Consider the following 21,869-nt stretch of genomic DNA (forward strand, 5'->3'; position numbering starts at 1 on the left):
CAAATTCTTAATACGAGTACCTAAGTGTTTTCAAATCGAATATCCTGCTAGATCCAATTATAAACAACGAGCTTTTGCCCGCGGCTTCGCTCGCGTTACGAAGTAATATTTTCATCCCCTTGGGGGTAGAATTGATCAAAATCCTTTCTTAGCGGATGCCTTCGTCATAACATCTACCTACATGCCAAATTTCAGCCCGATCCGTCCAGTGGTTTGGGTTGTGCGTTGATAGATCACTATGTCAGTCAGTCACCTTTAAGTTATATATATATTTAGATAAAGATGAAGACATCAAATGCGAAAAAGCCACAAACAAGATTAAGAAGATCATCCGCATTCACATTGAAGTAGTAACCAACAAGAGGGCTGTTGTGAAAAGAAGTCATGCCGATCTGTAAGACAGGAAAAGTGTTAACCATATATTTTATTTGTACCAAAAACACATGTTGAACTTGAGTCAGTGGTATTTACCCACTTATCTACATAATCACGTATATTCTACGTAATAAAATTTGATATAATAATGCTATTATGATAAATTTATAGTAATGTAGTAACGTATAGCACATTCAAAGCATTTTTCAAGTCACAATTTTATCAATAAATCAAAAACCTTGATTATTTTTCGTAAACATTGGTTATCAACCGATGCCCTTTTAAATAGTTAAGTATTAATGAATTGAATGTAGCTTTATTGTTAATACTCGTAAATAAATATAAGCAAGCAAGCAGTCATAGCCTAGTGGTTTGAAATTTAGTTTCTGACTCTAAGATTTGAATCAATCTGAGTCATTCATCATTGAATTTTCGAAGTGCGTATTAGAAATAATTAATCGCTTTAACGATGGAGCAAAACATAATAAGGAAACTTAGAAGCCTGAAAAGCGTCTAAAGTCTACGAATATACACATAACAGTGTGGTGGATGATGGTAATAACTCTTAATTCGAGAGGAGACCCGTGCCTAGTAGAAGGACAGTAGAAGATTAACGACGATATAAATATGAGGTGACATCATTTTATATCAGGATTCAGTGGAAGAGACATATACTTATATGGGAATCCCGTTGCAAGGATGATAAAGATAATGATTATAAAAGTGTAGCTAATGGCGTCTGATGATAATACTGAAGAACCGGAACATAAATACTTTCATTTTACTATCTGTCGGGTAAGTAATCCTCATACGGGTATAATACTTTGTAAGAAGAATATTAATATTAGGTATATTAATATTCTTCTGACAAAGTATTATTTTAATTACTTTCTTATAAAACATATTCAGCCCTAAGTTTGTGCTGTGCGTTTGTTCCTTATGTGCAAGAAATTAAATATAAATGGTGTATAAATTTGGAAACATGCGTGTTTCTTAATAATTAATTGGAGTTAAATGGAGCTAACATTCAACGCCAGTACAACATTATACTTTACAAATCAAAATAAAAAAAAAATCCCTTCCCTGGTAAATTCTACAATGAATCGCAGAAACCTTATCTGAAGTTTATCTCAGATGTTGCCACCATTTTAATTAATTATAATTTCCGTAAATTATTAAGCACATATTTCAAACTAAAAATAAGTGACCTTTTAGTCAGTTGTAGTGTTGCGCTGCTGCACCAATTTTAGCAATGTAAAATACACGCCACTTACACAGTACCAATTTTGCAAGACTACATTGTCTACTTTCGGGCATGACATATGCAATACATAATCTTCAAAATTGGGCTATAAAGATATTTTCCCGACTTTATTTTTAGCGGTAGCCAGACATAGACTAATGGTGAACAAAAGCCAAGGAAGTCGTAAATAGATACGGTAATTACTCCTTTATAGATACGGACCACGTGATAAAAGATAAATATGAAAATTATTTTTTTACATTTGCAATCTAAATCGCACAAGAGCGCGAACAAGTCAATCATTTCGTGATTTGTGGTAGATTAAACCTTAGCACGAGGTTTGAAACGGCGTGAAGAGCCAGAAATAGCCAAAATGGCAGAGGCAAATGTTCCTAAAAAGGAACTGTTGGACGAGATAGTGAATAGAAAGAAATTAGGTGACAAAAAATTCCACTCGGAGAGTTCCTTGCAACATTTTGGCGAAGACGATGAAGCGTCGGATTCAAATAAGGATCCAGAGGTATGTAGATTTTACTACTTTTTGTTGGATTAAAATTGGCTAATATTATATAAACTCTATTAAATACAGTGGAGATAAAATATACACCAAATATTAAGTTATAGTAATATTTCAAAAATGATACTACTAATAAATATACCCACCACTTAACATTTAATTTCGTATAAAACATAGATAAAAGAGAATCACGACTATGCAAATTAATCGATTCTACGAATCTGTTGAAAAGGTTTTGTACTTTTTATTACACTGAAATTATATACATAAATGTGGATGAAAATCTTATTATTATATTGTATTTCATATCTGAATTATCTTTAATTGTTCACAATAATAAAATAATTTAAAATTCAGACTAAAGTCATTTTTTACGATGATATAAATTTTAATTGACGTATGAGCGATTGATGCGCGCCGGCCTCGTAATTCATGCACAATTGCACATATTGTTCGTGGGTAAATTCTGTATTTTTATTTAGTAACAATTTATAGGATGTTAATAACTGCCTTCCTGAAGTATTCTGAATGCCCCATGTTATCTTACATCTAGACTTTCTTTTTAATACAGATCTTATATTTAATCTACGATCTATCGATCTACTTTAAATATTGTATTAATAATTTTCTTTATACCAAGACCTTTTTTTCACTGACTTATATTTTAAAAACTAGATCTTTTTACAATCTAAGAGGTACAAATCTATTTATAAAACTATACATGAAGCTTTGTCAGTGTGGAAGAGAAGCTAATACCAAAAGCCCCTCGCAGTTTATACACAAAGAAATTACTAGTTCATATTTTTATCTGTATGGGACAGATAAGACTATTACTGGAGTCCTATATAAAACCACTATAATTTTATACCATTTTATTGAGCCGGGCACTCCATCTAAAACCAATACATTATCTTTGCAACGCTATAAAATTCTTAATAACATCATTGACGTAACTGTACTAAATTGGGGAAAAACCGGCTGACCTAATTGGTAAATAATAAGTAGATACCTAATTTAGACGCACGTTGATAAATACTGTCCAATAGAAATTATTCTTTATCTGATCTGTGTTAAAAGATAACTATTGTATGCATTACTAAAGCATAATATTCGTGCGTCATAAAATGCAGAAATAATTATGTGTCATGCGTCGTCTAGACGTTGATAAACCGAACCTTAAACCATAAATAACACAAAATTTCAGTTTACGAACCAAAATTTTGGACAGATAGCCCTCTTGTACAAAGGAAAACTACTCGAGGCACCCCAACTGAGTCCTACAGATTAAAAATGTGTATAGAATAGACTTGTCCATCGTCAATCTATAACTATCCGAATGCTGAGCACGGGTCTACATTCAGACACAGATTTACGCAAAAACAGGCCAAATACTGATTGATAGATATCTCACATCTACGAAGATTTTTTTACAAAACCCCACATTTGTAGGTTTCGTTACGAAGTGTTCATTTAACGTTAAGACAAGTGATAAATTATTTGATAGTTGGGCTCCTGTATGGATAAAATTTGTTACAAATCGACATTTTCATTTCCTTAGAAAACCTTATGATTTCACGTATATCTTAATATATATTAATATTATTCACTTGCTATCTATGTATTCTTCAATTTTAGGTGAACGAGTCGGTAAACGATGTCCACCTTGATGACCACCATGCACAGAAGCGTCGGGCGATGTCCCAGCCTGGGCCAGTGTCTGGCAGCCTGTCCACAGCCACCGCAGGCCGCGCCGCCCGCCGCCGCCCACCGAAGAACGTCATGTACGCATCCAATGTAGACAAGAATGTAAGTATATTTTCAAATCATTATAATACTATTAACATATACTAAAATTTACTTCTGTTACATGCGATGCTTTTTTCATAGTGTCTTTGAACCGTGACTGATTTACTCTCTTAAAATTATAATATCATCATCGATTTGTTACATAAAATTAACATAATATTATGCGTAAAGTACATTTCGTCACAAAACCAATTATTTCAAATTTATTCGGGAACTTAACTACAAATTATAATTACTGCAGTAGGAAATTATTTTCTTGCCACGTTCTTACGTACATAATTATGTATACGGGTATACCATAATTATATAAAGAAAGACAAACATACAAGATACGCGCCAAAAACTTAACCCTTCCTTGGCAGTCGGATAAAAATACATAGGTCTCATTTATATTAATAACGGAACTCTCCGCCTAATTTATTTTTTAATATCATATTTTACTTAAAACAGATCGAAGAACCTCTGTATGAGCTTTTACATTAAGTTCTGAAACTGTGGTATAATTACTTCACTATTATTGTAGCCTCAATACCCATATTATATTAGTAATTTATAGTGGAAATGTAACATTTGTAGGAGGCTTAATGTAGGCCTACTCTTTGTTAGAATTTCAGTTCTCTAAAATAATATCACAAATACTGTATGATTAATAGCAGTGAAAAGGCGCTTACGTATTATATTCCCAGAGGGAAATATTTCTGACTTCTTCGAAGGTCGTTTCTAGTCAACGTTTTATACACTCACAGCCCCACACTAGGATTCCCTGTGTCGTGGGTACCATGGACACACACATAGACAAATACACAAACACCCAGACCCAGAAACAGAAATCTAAATTCATATTTTAGGTATCTGTCTGGCCCGGGATCGAACCCGGAACCCTTTGCGCATCAGACCGGTATGGTGACCGCTCGGCCACGCGGGTCGTGAACCTAAGTTTGTTTTAAAAACTATAGTTAATATTAAATTAATTTAAATGATTGGGTGTGTTAACATAGCGAAATCTAAAGTGAATATATGAAGAAAGATTATATGAAAAAATAAATGAATGAATGAGGTAGAACCCTTCATGGTTCCCCTTCGGAGGTACCACCGATTATAACGCCCGTATTAAGCGCTAGCGCTGTCCTGGTATGAAGGATTTGGGAAGGGAGACACGCTTACACGAGACGTTCTACTTTAGTCATCAGGGATAGAAGTCTGCGGCTTACCTCAATAAAACCCCAATCCTATCTAGAGTTGATTACAGACGCCCATGGACTCTAGTGGGAACTTACCATCAGGCAGACTGCATGCTCCTTTACAAATTGTACCTATATGAAATTAAATGAAATATATTTATTTGTATATACCAATATTTTCTTAAACTACTACCGGATCGGAACGCGACCTCTACTGAGAAGATCCGGTAAGAAACTCAGTGGGTTACTCTTTTTTAATAATTATTATTCTCTGTTTCCCTTTTTTAAATGCCATCATTTTTTAAATTTATAACATAAAGCATATATTATAAAAACATAGGTACATTAATGGTTGACAGGTGTTTTAAATTATATTGCAATCTCAGAATAAAATATTATGTAGACTGAGATTTAAATCTAACTATAATACCATTAAGGCACCACAGTCCCTGATTGTGGTATTTTCGACTTTCGGATTAAATAATTTAATCACTGTACACGGTATCTGCTTCAAATGTGTCAAGAAAAAAGTTACAATTTATTGCCACTGAGTTATCAACGCCAATTATTGATTTGAATTGATTAGTGCGTATCTAGATTATTTATCACTTTAATACCATATACTGCTATTAAAACTGTTGTTTCGTCTGCGTTTAAGTAATATTAGGTAACGTGACTGAAATGAATTTCAATACGTATTATTAGGTTAATATTATACATGCCTTTTCTATGCTAAATTTTGAATTTTTGTGTAAAAATAGTTTTTTTATGTAGAATACATATTTAGGTTCATTCATGTATTCTATTGGGGTTAATGGTGCAATAAATTATCGTATAATACTTTTTTAAACTTTTATTAAAAAAGATACGTAATACGGACAAAATCCACCGCGTGTTCTGGTTTCGCCAAAATTTTAAATCGGGCACTATAAATTACGCCACATTAGCGCTTCACTATCTCCATTGCTTAAAATAGGTAGAAATTAAAAAGTGTTATATTTGTTTTCCTTTTATTATTTTTTATAATTTGAACTAGCAGACGAGCATGGAGTCCACCTGATGATGGTGGAAGTGACTACTGCAGCCCATGGTAATCTATAATCAATCAAAGATAGGATTAGTTATTCCTACCTGAAGTCGGCCACAGATGCGCCAATACCCCTAAGGACTAAGCTGAAAGGCCTCGGAGAGTATGTCCCTCTTACCACACTTCAAACCAGAACACAGAAGCGTTTAACACAGCTGTTATGAGGCACAAATAGGCGTGGCAGTGTTGCCGCCGATGTCGAACCACAAAGGGTTCTATCACTTTCAAAAATTTTAAAGAACACGCCATAGGTAAATACAATTCCACGTCAGCGCTTCACTATTTCTATTGAATAAATAATAATAAAACGTTTTGTTTTCTGTTACAAATTTATATCTCAAGAAAAATAACCTGTGCGCAAAATCATGTAGAATAAAACGGTAGTCCTAAATCTATTAATATCTTATTTGGCTTAACCCATTGTGACGTAGCTCCTGAAATCGGGTACTTACAGTGATTACATTTGATATTTTAATCTGTCTTAAATTGAAATTAATTATGATTAGTGATTATTTAATGACGATAGCCCTTATCAATTGATACGTGGCTGCACATTCCTAGGTCATTATTGTTTACTGATTTGCTTACGTTTTAAGTTATTTCGATTGTTATTTTATAATTCCTGACATAAAAAGTAGCGTATTGTAAGTTTCATGAAAATATATTTTTGTCTATCTGTGGCCTCTAAGCTCAAAGTCGATTTTAATTGTTACTTAGTCGAGTGTGTAATTAGTTATGATTTAAAAAAATCCATTGGGATATTTAAAGATCATCGGCTCGTTTCTCGTCGGAGTTGGGACTTTTTAAAAATAACAAATTAAGATTTTTTACTGACTATTATTTCTATCATACTATTAGAAGAAAAGTCTTCATGAAATTCTCTTTCCTTTATCTAACCAATCATTTCGTAGAACCTAGACCTCGGTAATACTTAAAAAAATATTTTTGTTTTTAATACACTGACACAGTTGGTTTTGTCCTAGTTTTGTTTCATTAATATTATACTTAGATTTATAACAATTAACACCACTTTTAAAACTAGTTTTCTCTAGGTATAGTTCGCGCCAAACTGCTAGTCCGCTCTGAATATAGGAATGAGTCGCGTCGCCATAGGAAAGTGTATGACTACACCTGCTCGCAACAACTTCAGAGCGAACTAGCAGTTTGGCGGATTATAACCTCCTTTTATTATTTAATAAAATCTTATAAGAAAATATTCTCCGTACAATAATCTCTAAATCAAATCAAAGTAACAAATAAATACATACAATGTACATCCTTATTTTAAATATATTTCAAAGACGTCAGATTTTATTATAATCTAAGTCATCAAAGACGATAAATCCATAAAGCTCAACCGTACAATACGTGAGGTTTTTAAATGTAAACACATATTTACCTAAATACCCACCATTAATATTTGCCTGATGTTTTGCTCTGCTTTCAAAGCAAATTTATTTTAAGCGGCGTGCGTAGTTTAAACAACGAACTCGTATAAACGGGCCCAATGGGTTGTAATGATTTTTCCGTGAGAGTTGTGTGGACGTGCCTTAATAAACGGGACATCCAATACAGGGCTTAGAAATTCATATATAACAATTTATGTAAATATTTTAAACGCTTTAAACGCTTTCTACACTCACAGCCCCACACTAGGATTCGCTGTGTCGTGGGTGCCATGGACACACACATAGACAAATACACAAACACCCAGACTCAGAAACAGAAATCTAAATTCATCATTTAGATATCTGTCTGGCCGGGGATCGAACCCGGGACCCTTTGCGCGTCAGACCGGTATAGTGGCCGCTCCGCCACGCGGGTCGTCTTTAATACCAATAGATTTTTTTAACATTTGCAATAAATCAGAATATACTTAAACCTATCATATACGTATGTATTTGTAGTATTTACGTCCGTTATTATTTATCAATCTATCCATATTTGTCTACAAAAGATCGAAATGGGACGCTGTCTGATTTGCAGAAGTTGTCAAATAGTTTTTTAAATAACGAGCGTTAGTCTCAATATATAAAAAATCTTGTGTCTCTGTGTTTATGCAAGATAATGTCAAAAACCGCTTAACAGATTTCTATGATTTGTGTTAGGATACTTTTAAACCAGTTGTTAAGATCTAATACTTTTTGGCAATAAAATCTTTTCATTCGCCCTGTTAATACCTTAAAAAAACCACAATAAGTAATCACACACATCGCGAGACTTATTTAATGGTACCTTCAGATTCAATTTACAAAATCATTATAATATGTAGATATAATAAAAATCACTTACATAACGAAATAATGTGCGAATTTCAACGTACCTTATCCATTGAAACATGCTTTAATCTTCTTTGAATTTAATCTCCTTTTAATATTTGCGTGATTGATTGAGTTCTTCATATCCGAAAAAGATATCGAATTTTTTCGCGAATGGAATTATTTATATGGAGCACGTGTAATAAAATGTTACGTTCTAAACATAACCTACTGGATCATATGTATGCCTAATACTCGTAGTTTTGGTGTAATTTAACTATAGGAAATTCTGGTAGTATTTTTGATTCCTGTTATTATCTTTCGTTTGTCTATAAATTCGTCTTTTTAATCCCACTACTGGTCTTGGACTCTCATAAGAATGAGTATTGTCAAAGCCATCGATCACGATGGTGAAGTGGGTACCAGTTTGTAGATGTCATGCTCGTTTAAAACATTATGTACTAAGCAAAAGGTTTACTTAAAAATCTCACAAAAAAGAGTTCAAAAATGATATTTTTGGATCCTTTTTACTAACTCTATGTCTATCTCACCTAAAGATAAATGCCAATATAGATTTTCCCTGTTTTTTTTTATACTATAAGAGTAGCAGACGAGCATGCAGTCCACCTGATGGTAAGTGGCTACTGCCGCCCATGGACATCTGTAATCAACCCCAGATAGGATTAGATATTCCTACCGGAGGTCGGCCACAGATGCGCCGCTACCCCTGAGGACTAAGCTGGAACGCCTCGGAAAAGTCTGTCTCCCCCCTACCACACCCTTCAAACCGGAACACAGCAGTGCCTAACACTGCTGTTATTAGGTAGAAATAGATGTGGCGGTGGTGGCGCCGGAATCGAACCACAAAAGGTTCTGCCACCTTCATCAATTAATACTTGTTTAGATTATTTAAAAAACTGTTCAATTACCCCCACTCATTCGCGGGCTATTAGATAATATTTACCTACGGTCCTCCACAAATCGTTTAAAAGCTTTAATCGGTTTAAAACATCCACAAAGTAGACCAATAACCGAACCAATATAACCCGTTTTGATTCAGTTGAGAGGAACAATATCGCGATTGATAAAGCGATCAAGATAGGTGTTGTGTAAAAAAATAAAGTTTGTAAAGGGCAGTACAGTTCCATCGCACCGAGCGGTGTTTGTGAGGCGGGTCACTCTCGCGCAACCGACTGTAAACCTTTTGAGTCCAGCCGCCCGCGAGCCTCCACCACCCTCCACCCAGCCACCCTGTAAATACTGCGGACACGTCGTGCCGCCTCAACGCCTCGCCTAATGAAAATTCAATCTTTATTTTTTATATTTCACTAGTGATGGACCGTGTACAGTTTAGGGATTAAAACAGTTTGGTTAGTTACTCCAACAATGTGAGCTACTTTTGTTTTTATTTAGAAAAGGTTTGAATTGCAAAAATAGCATGGTAAAATTCGAGAATAGAAAAAATAAGATGGTTAAAATTCTTAAATAGATTGTTTACCTCGGCGTTGTTCAGCGTAGACCTTGTAAATTAAAATACTGAAGTCAAAATTGCATTTCCTATTTTTACTTTCCCATACATAAAAATGTTCATTTTTATAAAATTTTATATATAAGGCGACCTTAGTACTCAGGAATGGCAACGCTTCTGTGAACCATGGAGTTGATCACAGATATCCACGAGCGGCCATGGCCACTTACCATCAACTTGACTACACGTTTGCTCCCGAATATTATTAAAATACTAGTGGTGCCCGCGGCTTCGCCTGCATTTTAAAGAAATAATATAACATACATAAAACGGAAAATTTGTACCTGCATTGGAATGACAGTGGTGCCATCTGTCTAAAATTGGTCTTACCAACTCCCAAACCCTCGTGGGCTCTTGGACAACAATTTTGCTAAAGATCATCACTTGATCAAATGCATAGTTTCCGATTCTATAACTACTTACGAATTAAAAATTAATTAAAAAAACCTTTTCCCACAGACTAAATTGTGAATCTAAACCATTTGCAAGTCCCCTTGAACACACACAACAAATTTCATCAAAATCAGTCCAGTCGTTTAGGAGGAGTTCAGTGACATACACACGCACATAAGAAATATATATATAAAGATCAGAATTTATTAAAACAGACAAACAAACATTACGTTCCTCTTTATATAGTAATACGTATAATATTCTCATACATCGGTCAACTCACCTTTCACAATACTTAGAAATATTCATTAGTGCTTTAGAATAGGAATTATCTGGTATTTGCGATAAGCGCCGCTAATCGCATTTTAATCGTGAGAATTACTGTTTATATCAATGTGATTTGATTAATCGTAATTATTGAAATGTAACTGGATTAAATGTTTCGATTTTAATCTACGTTTTATTTATTATATTCGTTACGAAAAAATAATTTGTGATTTTTTATATATCGAAAGTAACATTATTTAATTATGATGCATGATATGATGCAGTTAATATTTTGGAAAGATTCTTCAGATAATAATTACACCATAATTTCAAGCGTGGTATTTATGTATGTTTAATGTACCTTATGTACCTTAAAAAAGCTGACCCTATCCAAAATATCACTCACATGCCACTGACCTGTGTCATTTACACGGGTTTGTATTCTTCATTGTTTACCAATGGATCGAGCTGGAATATCAGAATTCTGCTTTGCTGGGGATATGCAAGAACATTAGCTAAATTACAGACTTGTTGTCAGATCTACGTCATAGTTATCAAATCGCGGTCCTATGATGGTCTTATCAGCCTAATGTAGCTCTCTCGTCCATCATTCTCTAATAATATCCCCGCAGTGAAACAAGAAACAAAGTGCAAATGAAACGAATTGATCAATTAATTTAACAAATAGCAGAATAGTGGAACGCGTATATGTAAAGCCTTCTTCATTGTTGAAAAAGTCCCATGTAAAATGTGAATTGGTTACATTGTATAAAATAAAAGGATGAGGACACGTAGTTAGTTAAGAATATCGTGGAACATCATGAAAATAAACCTAACATTACTCTAGACTACATTGTTAAAGTGAGAATTAGTTACTGAAATAAGTGACTCAAGCTTTTGGGTATATGCATATAACTAGACCCCTTTGTAGCTTGCGCCAGTACACTCAAAGAGGTCAATTAATATGGTCTAGTAGTCAAACGTAGCCGGACGGAAGTGTAGTGACTTATAAAAGATTACTAACACATTGTACAATCTGAAAGATTTTATAGATTAGATGGAAAATGAAATCACTTTTATATGGTTATAATGCATTTCCTGCTCGATACTATGAACTTTGTAATATAAATTGAAGAAAATCATTTAGGTTGTAGTTTTGGCTATCCGATGGCGAAGAAATCAGTTTGAACGTGTTTAATTCCGTTATCTTTCCGTGATTATTGTTTATTATCGTTTCATAGTTCCTCGTATATTTAATTGATAGCTAAGTAAATATTTATAAATACACATTGACCGATACCTTAGTGAATATCTTGGTGAAGAAAGAAGTGAAGTTGATTAAATAAAGAAATATCGAAAAATATAAACAATTTATTATCTGAAAAAAACAGCAAGATATGAGGTATGTAAATAGAATATTTTTTATTAATCAATATGTGATATCGTTAGTTACCGCACTCCTCCGAAACGGCTTTACCGATTTTCACCAAATTTTATATGCATATTCAGTAGATCGGAGAATCGGCTACTGTCTATTTTTTCATACCCCTAGTGATAAGGGTTGTTCACCCGTAACATTTTTTTATTTATATGGCAACACAACGTTTACCGGGTCAACTAGTTATAAATATAAAAATATATTAGGAAAACAAATATTAATTTAACTTTGTATAACTGACGTTAAATATAATTTTATGAAATAAGTACTTTTTATATAAATCAATTTAGTATTATGTAAAATTCAGTAATCATGTAATACTTGAGTTAAATCTGCACATAAGTACTCGTATATTAAAAGTCTTTATACGTGTCAGTAAATCGCATTTATTCATCAACACACCACATTCGCGCTGTCTATTTCCACAAACAACAAACATTAACGTATTACTAAAAATTCATATCCCCGTCAAAACAATACACATTCTATGACGAAACAAAAAAACAGACGCCCAAAATTCGTTGGAGAGGAACGCGGTAGTAATGGGATTATAGTGAAATATAGGTGGTGTCGATCGAGAAACAAGCGACTAATGAAGTTATTAATCCGATTTTGTACGGCTTTCGATGTCCACACAACGGATTTTTATTTTTATTTCCATATGAATGCACCGTCGTTGGCTACATTCCTGTAAATTCCAATTTGGTTTTTCATGATGGTTTTTGTTCACAGGAATATGGCGATAAACTGCCTAAACTCGTGATGCCCAGTAAAGACGAGGATTTGACTCCGTCTACTGTATTCGGTAAACACTGCTGTTAATATTTAACGTACAATCGACTTAAATATTGCGAATCATATGTGATGTGATAAAATATAGTTTGTTTCATTAAAAATGCTTTTCAAAATAACAGCATTTCGACTTACCTCGCGTTAATTCTGTGTGAGTAGCAAAATTACATAATAGTCGCAATTGTCGCCATTTTCGTTTATAAAACACGTTGTGTCACACAGTACAAAGCTTCCCTTACCTACTACCTAACCCTTTCCTGTCGCGCGTGTATACGCCCGCACGCATGTCCCATTAGAACGCGTGCGATTTGCATCCTATCATGAAACGATAGGCAAACAAACTATCGCAAAGAAACTGCGGCAGTTAACTCATACATGTTTATCTTTTCCTAATTTGCATTTACTTTACCAGGAGATCGCGCCAGCCCAAGTCCACTTTTCTATAATGGGAATCCAAGAAATGGAGACATAAAATCTCTAAGTAAGTATCATATTTCACTTACTATTTAAATTGGTTACTCCTCATCGCAGTTTTAAGACTGTGGTCTATTTTACGACTTGTAGTCTATTTTTTTGAGAAGTAAAGCACTTCACTTTTTCTAGTTTTTCCTCCATTATATTTCTACTAAACCATCAATATTATTTACAGACAAGTACGCATCTTTAAGTGATCTCCGTAGCGGTACTCCTCGAAAGCGGTCTGTAGTCACAATGGACGCGCAGTCCCTTCGCTCGATAGAAACGCACGCGCCGCCACCCACGAGCCCTGAAGACAAGGCACATCTAACCAAGTAAGTAAAAATATTTACATAGGAATAAAAATATTAATATTTATCTAAAACAATACAAATCAATGCTGATTTAAATAGTACCTTACACAGTACAGGTACAGTACCTTACTGTTCTATTTTTGTTTACTTCATACAATATGTGTCGTAAAAACGTATGTACATTTTTTGACATTGTAGATATATAAACAAATTGGAATTTTTCTGAAATAAAGTCTAAATGACATATATGCTCCATTTACGGGACAAAATTAGAATGCAATAAATTAAGGTAGATAAATAATCTAAGTTGCATTAAAAATATTTTATCAATTTCACAATTCAATTGCTGCTTGTAACATAACCATACCCAATGAAAGAAGCTATGAAATTAAATAACGTGCATGTCGACGATATCCCATTACCGCACTTTATTAATAAACTGAACGAAACGACTTTAATATGAGAATCACTTTTATTCACTTTTATTTACAATTCGGGCAGAGTAACTGCCTACACGACTGATTAAATACGAATGTACCACGCTCTACCAGCGCGTGGACTTAAATACTACTCGAGTGACAAACATCATAAGAACTACCTCACATCACTTGTTTTGTTATAACAAGTGACGTGATTCACAATAAATTTAACTGTTAATAAAATATCATTATATTGAAAATATTGTTTTAAAAATACGAGAATAAGTATTTTAATATTATTATAATTTACATAATTTATTTGGTATGACTAACAAAGTGTTTTGAAGTACTACCGGAAATCGTCCATATTTTAATCTAAATATTAATTCCACATTGACAATCAAAATTGACATAATAAAAATTAATAATGAATTTTATGTTACTCCAAATAATTTATCTTACACAAATTATATTTGTTTTAATAAACAAGCGCGTTACAACACGCAAACATTCCTTACAAGTTTTCATAAATCGCCAAAAGAGGGCGCTACTAGTAGGATGCAAATTAAACTAAGTTTTGTTTATAAAACAATAAAATTGGTCATAATAATCTAATTGATTTTTACTTTGAAGGTTTGCAACAATATGAATTATTAAAAATAAATTACAAAATCAATGTTTTAAAATCAGTCGAAAGAATCAGTGCAATGTCTAAGAGACATTGAAGTTAGATCAATAACAGTATTGTAATTACGAATAATTATTTTAAACATTAAATATTATAATATAAACGGAAGATACAGATTTACACCCATAAATAATTATTTTAAACATTAAATGTTATAATATAAACATAAGATACTGATTTGCGCCCATATGTACATACTCGTATTGTACAATGCTACCTGACCCGGCAAACGTTGTGTTTCCATATAAATAAAAAAAATGTTAAGGGTGAACAACCCTTATCACTTAGGAGTATGAAAAATAGATAATAGCTGATTCTCAGACCTACTGAATATGCATATACAATTTGGTGAAAATCGGTAAAGCCGTTTCGGAGGAGTACGGTAACTAACATTGTGACACGACAATTTTATATATAAGATTAAACATAAAAAAACGTAACGTAAACGGTGGGAAACTAAAATAAACATAAAACTTAAGTCAGACAAATTATATCATTTCAAATAAATTTTACACGTCCTTAGATAACGCAATTTGTTTGCATAAAACTTTCTGCATTACTTAAACTATATTTTCTTTCTTTGCACCCTAGCTTTGAACTACGATTGTAAGAAAACTGCTTCTTAGATATCGTGATAACTTTTAATTGATAGCATTAGTGCTATTTCATACTTGAAAGTTAGCATAATGAACTCGTGAGAAATAATTAGGATCAGATTTAAATGTAATATTTTATTAGTATTAAAAGTGGTAAAACCCTTCCTGATTCAACTTTGACAGCACCACCGCCACACCTATTTCTGCCTTATCACATCAGTGTGAAACGTTTCTATATCCGGGTTTAAAAAATGTGGTTAATGATAGATATCCGCGGCGTTCAAGCTTAATTTCCAGGGGCAAAACTATGGCAAACCTCAGATAGTATTCCAATCCTATCTGAGGTTGATAGACATTCATGTGCTATCAGGTAGACGACTTGCGCTTTTACTACGTCTATAATATATAGTATGTATAAAAAACATGGCAGTGATAGCCTAGTGGTTAAGAAATTCGGCCTCACGATCCAAGGTTCGAGTCCCAGGCACGCACCTCTGATTTTTTCAAAGTTATGTGCGTATTAAAAATTAATCATCACTTGCTAAACGGTGAAGGAAAACATCGTCAGGAAACCTGCGTACCTGAGAGATTTATAAAAAAATAATCTCAAAGTGTGAAGTCTACTAATACGCACCTGGCCAGCGCGGTGGACTATGGCCTAATCCTTCTCATTATGAGAGGACACCCGTACCCGGCAGTGGGATAGTAATGGGTTGATGATGATAAAAACCAGTAATTGCGCGGTTACAACGTCTATCGCACCTTCAAAACTGAACTTCGAAACCTAATCTTTCCGATTGAAAAAGGTGTGGTTGCGGTATATCAGATCAAACGGATTCTTACGTTTTACCGTAGCGATGGCCCTGCTGATTGTGGCAGCGATAATTAATAAATTGATTCATTAACTCCTGTACACCTAAATATATTTTAATAACTCTATATTATTATTCACTAAATGTCTACTCATACTGAAAACCATAGACAATAATTTCTTTAATTAATACTTATTTTAAATACAATGTAATTATGTATTAATTTTATGAACAGTTTATAATTACTTTTTGAACTACAAACGACTTTTCAAATAAACTTATATGTTATCATTAAATTCTTACATGTTATCGTTCGCATTATTGTATCAAAGTATGTAATATATTTTCTTTTATTTCAGGAAACATCTCACCTTAATATTAAGTATAATGTATGCAGTGCTGTTAGTCACGCTCGGAATTATATTCTACCTAGCAGATACATTTGTGGAGCCAAACGTCTCGCCGGTACATTTACTCAACAATAAATTATGTAATTATACTTATCGCGTACAACAGAAAATTTACTCTATTTTCTTCTTACAGATATACAACATTGTTCTAACATCAATCGGACTAATCTATCAAATTTTCATGATCGTAGACATAACAAAGTTTAAACTGACTGCGCTTAAAAATCAAAAACTAAGAGGATTGCACGAGCAAAATATTGCGGATTATTTCAGGAAACAGGAGGTAAGATCAAATCGTTAAATGTAAAGTTATTACTTTATTATTACTTTTATAGCTATTACTTTAATGTATTATGACAAAGTAAAGCATTATCATAGTCTTTGTTATTGTATGTTGTGTGTCCAAGGTATAACATTAATATAGAAAATGTTTATCATACGTATCGTTTTATACGTTTATAAGAAAGTGGAGGAAGATAATTAGGAAACAATTCAATTATCAATTCAATCAAACAAATAGTACGATATTTTTATAGTTACAAGTTACGATATTTTTATTATTATGATATTATAAGTTTTGTCGTATAACATTTTTATCGTATCATACATTTATATTTCATATATGTTTAACTCTAGGAAGTATTCGGACCCACCGGATCTGGGGACCGCACGCCCGAAAACTATAAGTCCCCAGGAGTTCCATCAGCTTTACTGATTCCATTGAAACACAACTACTGCTTCAGCCATGGCAGACATTCAGGTAGTTTCTACCTGAAATTAGGCGCCGGTGGTACGTATTATTCTAAAGTTTATATTACGTATCCACAGTTCTTGGTAGTAAGAGTATCCACTCATCCTTATTCTAAGTAATATTTCTTTTTTCTTTATGGTATATTTCGAATAATTTATACAAAAATATATCCTTCGCGATTCACATCTGGAGACACCATTGCCACAATAACGTATTGATACCTCATAACAATAGAGTTAAACGCTATGTTAAAGTGTTAAGGGGGGGTGGTAGGTATGAGATACTCACACACAAGTCCTGAAGCATAGTCCTCAGGGGACTCAACGCATATGTTTCCGACCTCAAGTGCGACTACAATTTTATCTGAATATGATTGAAATTATCCATGGACACGTACCAACAGGTGTACTACATGATCGATTGCCACTTCTACAACATAAAAAATGTTTAACCCTTAAAAAAGTTTAAACGTCTTCTCTGATAATCATCTGACTAAAATATGAATAATATTTTTTTAAAATCATAATTCACTAGATCGATATTTAATATAATGATTGGTATCTTTTCAGGCTTCGCAGTAGGGCATCTCATTCACTCAATCCTGCTGATCACCGTCCAATTGAACTACTATTTTGATGAGAATATTGATAATGACGAGTGCATCGTTGTTTCCCAAGTCGTCTATGACTTCATGAATCCTATTTACTGTTTTATACAGTTGTACTTTATATTTAAATACTCGAATGTTATTATATTACGGGCAAAGGTAAAAATACTTTCAATTTATTTATTTTTACACAAATATGTATATACCTTTTCTTGTTTGGTTTCCGATGCTCTGATCTACCATAGATATTACCGATTTTTAATATCCCAAATGCAAAGAATATACTTCTATTTTCAATGAGCAAACATAAATGTTATTACATTTACGTTTGCTCATTTCATTTAAAAACAATAAATTACCTTATTTTGTTGAAAAATAATAATAATTTCACATGTTCTTATCTTGTGTCTACTGGACATTATTATAAGAAGTCGGTAAACCTGATTATTCGTTATTAGTTTTAATTCTCCTTATACTTAACATTTTTTATATTATCATGTTTCTTGTGATTTCAGGCTCTCGCTTACTTTGGATTCATGCATATGATTGGCAGTAGTCTCTGCTTCTGGATATCCACCATTGTTCGTGAAACAATACTTGCTTTAACCATCTACGCGAATTCTATCTATGGCAAAAATCGAACTGAAGTAGAAAATACAACATCGAATGATTATTATCCTTCAGGTAATACCTTTATTAATTGTATAAGAACAGTGATATCATATATATATCGTTTTCGTTTTTATCAAAATTGGCCTTGTAATTCCTTTCAGCATTTTTTGCTAATTCTTACAGTTTCGGATTTGGTCCTGAAGGCCCACTTAAAAGAAATCACCGTGTATCACTAATTTTGAAACGAAAAAAATATATCAGTGAATTGAAATCAATAAATAAAACACAATAATAAATCTAAATATTCCGCATATTGTTTTGGTTTGTACAAATGTTCATGCATGCATGTTTTTTTGTTTTAGGTCATATTCAAACGCATAGCGACCGCTTTTTGGACGTGGGCAGCCTTTACAACGAAAATTGCCAAGCTTCAGTTACAATAAATTCAATTTTGGAAAACTTCTCACCTTACTTATACCCGTTCAGCGTGGAATTCAACATACTTATAGGTATATTTAATATTGCTTTAATTATTTTAGTACGATTATTTAGTAATTTAGTAGTGTGTTATTTTATGACAAAGATCTCAAATAATTTGTCTAATTCTAAACTGCTATTACTGTTACTGTGTTTTTACCCGAATGACTTTTTCCAGCATTTGTATGTATGAATGTATGTATGTCTTATTTTTTGGCACATCTTGCAGACCAAACAGCTTGACGATTTTAATTTATGAAATGTAGATGGATTCCTGTAAATTGTGGTCTACCAGACCCGTGGCATATATCTTGTGGATTTATTGTCTTTATAATGATTCTCTATGGAATAGAATGCTCTTAAAAGCCATTAAAAATACCTTACACCCTTTTTTGTCCACAAAAGCTTGATTTTTGGACCTAAAGTATTTAACTAGCAGACCATACAACAAAGGAATTAATATCAAACAACGTATCTATAATAACTTGGATTTTTGTAAATATATATTTTTTCAATTTACAGTTGCCTTCTACTACATAATTTGGAGTCACATTGGCCAATGCCATAACGAAAACAGTTCTGTAGCTGATGAATCTTCTTCTACTGAGGATAACAACACCGTTTGCAAGTTAGTACACCGATACACCTAAGTATAAGATATAATTGAATATTAAAAGTTTTATATGTAAAATGTAATTTTGCAATTATTACCAACATTAAGTAGTAGTCATTATGAGATGCTTCTTAAACGCTAGAATATTTGAAGGTGGTAGAATTTTTCGTAGATCGATGCTTACAGATATCTTAACTTCGATTACATTGGATAACATTGAATTGCACTCATCATGAGTTACAATAAGAATATTGGCACAATATCTGTCTTTATTTTTAAAAACGTTGCTACCAAAGTTCTTAAATTTCCAACATTTTTAAAAATGGAATTTTAGAATAACAACATTGCTTGCAGAATACCAACAGCGAATGAGGACAATGATTTCACAAGTAACATGGTTATCTACGCTGACTGCCACGCCTCCAACAAGGGTCTCTTCTTGGGGCTTGTCTTCATGGTCCTCGTTGTGGGACAACTCATCATTGGCTTCATCTTTAGCAGCGTTGGAGAGTAAGTTTCTTATCAATATTACTATGCTATCATTACTCAATAGAATATTATTATACTATCATTAATCAGTAATTTCCCTTTATTTAATTCGGAAGCTTGTGATAGTTCGATAAACTTACCAAATGTTACGTTGCTTGTATATTTGCAAAAAATATAAATTATTTCATTAAAGCTTAAGCTGTTAATTGGTTACTTTTAGTATCAACGCTTTAACATGTTAATAGCTACATTCGATTCCCAGTGCCAATCATTTTTAAAATGATGTACATTTATTTAATTATATTGCTAAGAATGGAAAAGCGTTGAATATAAGATTAATCAGTACAATTTCCTTTTCTAAAAATGACCTATCCTATTTCAGAGACACCTTCCTCGAGCTGGGTTACCTGTTGAACGACTGCACGAGACTAGCGATGCATGCTATTATGTTGATAGGAGCGTTCCTAGCTTACAACCAGATACGGAAACTGGATGTCAATGAGCACCCGATGTCTCTCCTCGATGACGTGCTCCTCTTCATCTGCAAGCCGGCGTTCTTCATGGAAACTGTTTTCACTGTGGTCGCTACCGTCAACATTCTGAACGTTGTTAAGACCGTTGATGCTCTGTTGATGGTAAGTTACGTTTACTAATTTTGTATTACTTGTCTGTCATGGGTTATATTGCGGGTAATCCTAGAAGAAACATTAAAATAATTAATTTGTTATGGGACAATCAGTTATAATACAAAGCGTACTTTCCAATCCTATTATTATTAATCTCTCTACAATTTCTTAAATACCCAAGAAACTATAACCCATTCTCTGATGTTCATCTCAATGTAAATCAATCTAAGAAAGAATTCATAGACTGTCATGAAACCAAAGCGGTTATCTTTAAAGATTTTTTTATTTACCACCAGGTGATACAAGTTATAGTCCAAACCACACTCCTCATTGACGGCATACGACGATGCAGCAACAGCAAGAAGCTGCGGCGACAGAAGCCAGGGCGGGAACTCCTCATGTTCTTACTCATAGCCAACGTCGGCATGTGGCTTATGAACACCTTCTCCTACAAGTCACCAGAGAGCTTGGACGAGCGGTACAGCTTCTACGGGAAAGTCGCTTGGTCCATCCTCGGCCACGTCAGCTTACCACTCATCATGTTCTACCGATTCCACTCTAGCGTCTGCTTTGCGGATATATGGGATTACGCGTATAAACCAGGCTCGGATCATTAGGCATTTAAATTAGTTAAAATTAGCTAGTACAAATATATTGTAATAATCTGTAGATTGTTTCTTAGAGTTATCATTTTCTCATAACTCTAAGTTAGTAATTACGATGTAAGTAGAAAGCTTTAAAATAATTTAATAATAAGAAATATTTATGATTTGTGTAATTGAGTAAATACTTGTCCTTAATGTGTTACAATATATGTAATAAATAAAGAATCGCATTATATGTAAATAGGTAATCGTAAAGGAGAATAAAGAAATAAAAATTCAATGTCATGTGTATTAAAACAAGAAAACCCAAATCCTTTGCAACAACTCTGTTTACCTTCCTGCTTACTTAAGATTCTCTGGCGGTATGTGTCACCGTATGCGGTTGTGATCCATAATAATTACAAAAATAGGCTAAACAATTAACTTGAATTAATTTGAGCATTGTTGTTTGTAATTTTTATTGCTTAATATTTTCTTTTATATAGTACAGGCACAAAATGTAACTAAAT

The 21,869-nt window shown here is 33.3% G+C and overlaps 1 protein-coding gene across 1 annotated transcript; it reads left to right on the plus strand.

Annotated features, from left to right (window-relative positions):
* The first annotated feature begins 1,933 nt into the window (after positions 1 to 1,933).
* Positions 1,934 to 21,372, plus strand: LOC140751758 (proton channel OtopLc). Its single transcript, XM_073085798.1, has 15 exons — positions 1,934 to 2,138; positions 3,771 to 3,941; positions 12,826 to 12,898; positions 13,298 to 13,366; positions 13,535 to 13,676; positions 16,530 to 16,635; positions 16,714 to 16,863; positions 17,217 to 17,370; positions 17,901 to 18,097; positions 18,454 to 18,622; positions 18,913 to 19,059; positions 19,550 to 19,655; positions 19,995 to 20,150; positions 20,512 to 20,764; positions 21,052 to 21,372. Exons 1-15 carry the CDS (start codon positions 1,992 to 1,994, stop codon positions 21,370 to 21,372), a joined length of 2,361 nt encoding a protein of 786 aa, XP_072941899.1. The 5' UTR covers positions 1,934 to 1,991.
* The last annotated feature ends 497 nt before the right edge of the window (positions 21,373 to 21,869 follow it).

Source organism: Epargyreus clarus, unplaced genomic scaffold, assembly GCF_041222505.1.
Source record: "Epargyreus clarus isolate Ecla_fem2 unplaced genomic scaffold, WU_Ecla_fem_2.2 ptg000023l, whole genome shotgun sequence".
Lineage (NCBI taxonomy): Eukaryota > Metazoa > Arthropoda > Insecta > Lepidoptera > Hesperiidae > Epargyreus > Epargyreus clarus.

Coding starts and splice junctions, on each gene's coding strand:
- LOC140751758 (XM_073085798.1), top strand. CDS start 1,992: ATGGCAGAGGCAAATGTTCCTAAAAAGGAACTGTTGGACGAGATAGTG. Junction 19,656..19,994: donor GATAACAACACCGTTTGCAA/GTTAGTACACCG, acceptor CATTGCTTGCAG/AATACCAACAGCGAATGAGG. Junction 20,151..20,511: donor ATCTTTAGCAGCGTTGGAGA/GTAAGTTTCTTA, acceptor ATCCTATTTCAG/AGACACCTTCCTCGAGCTGG.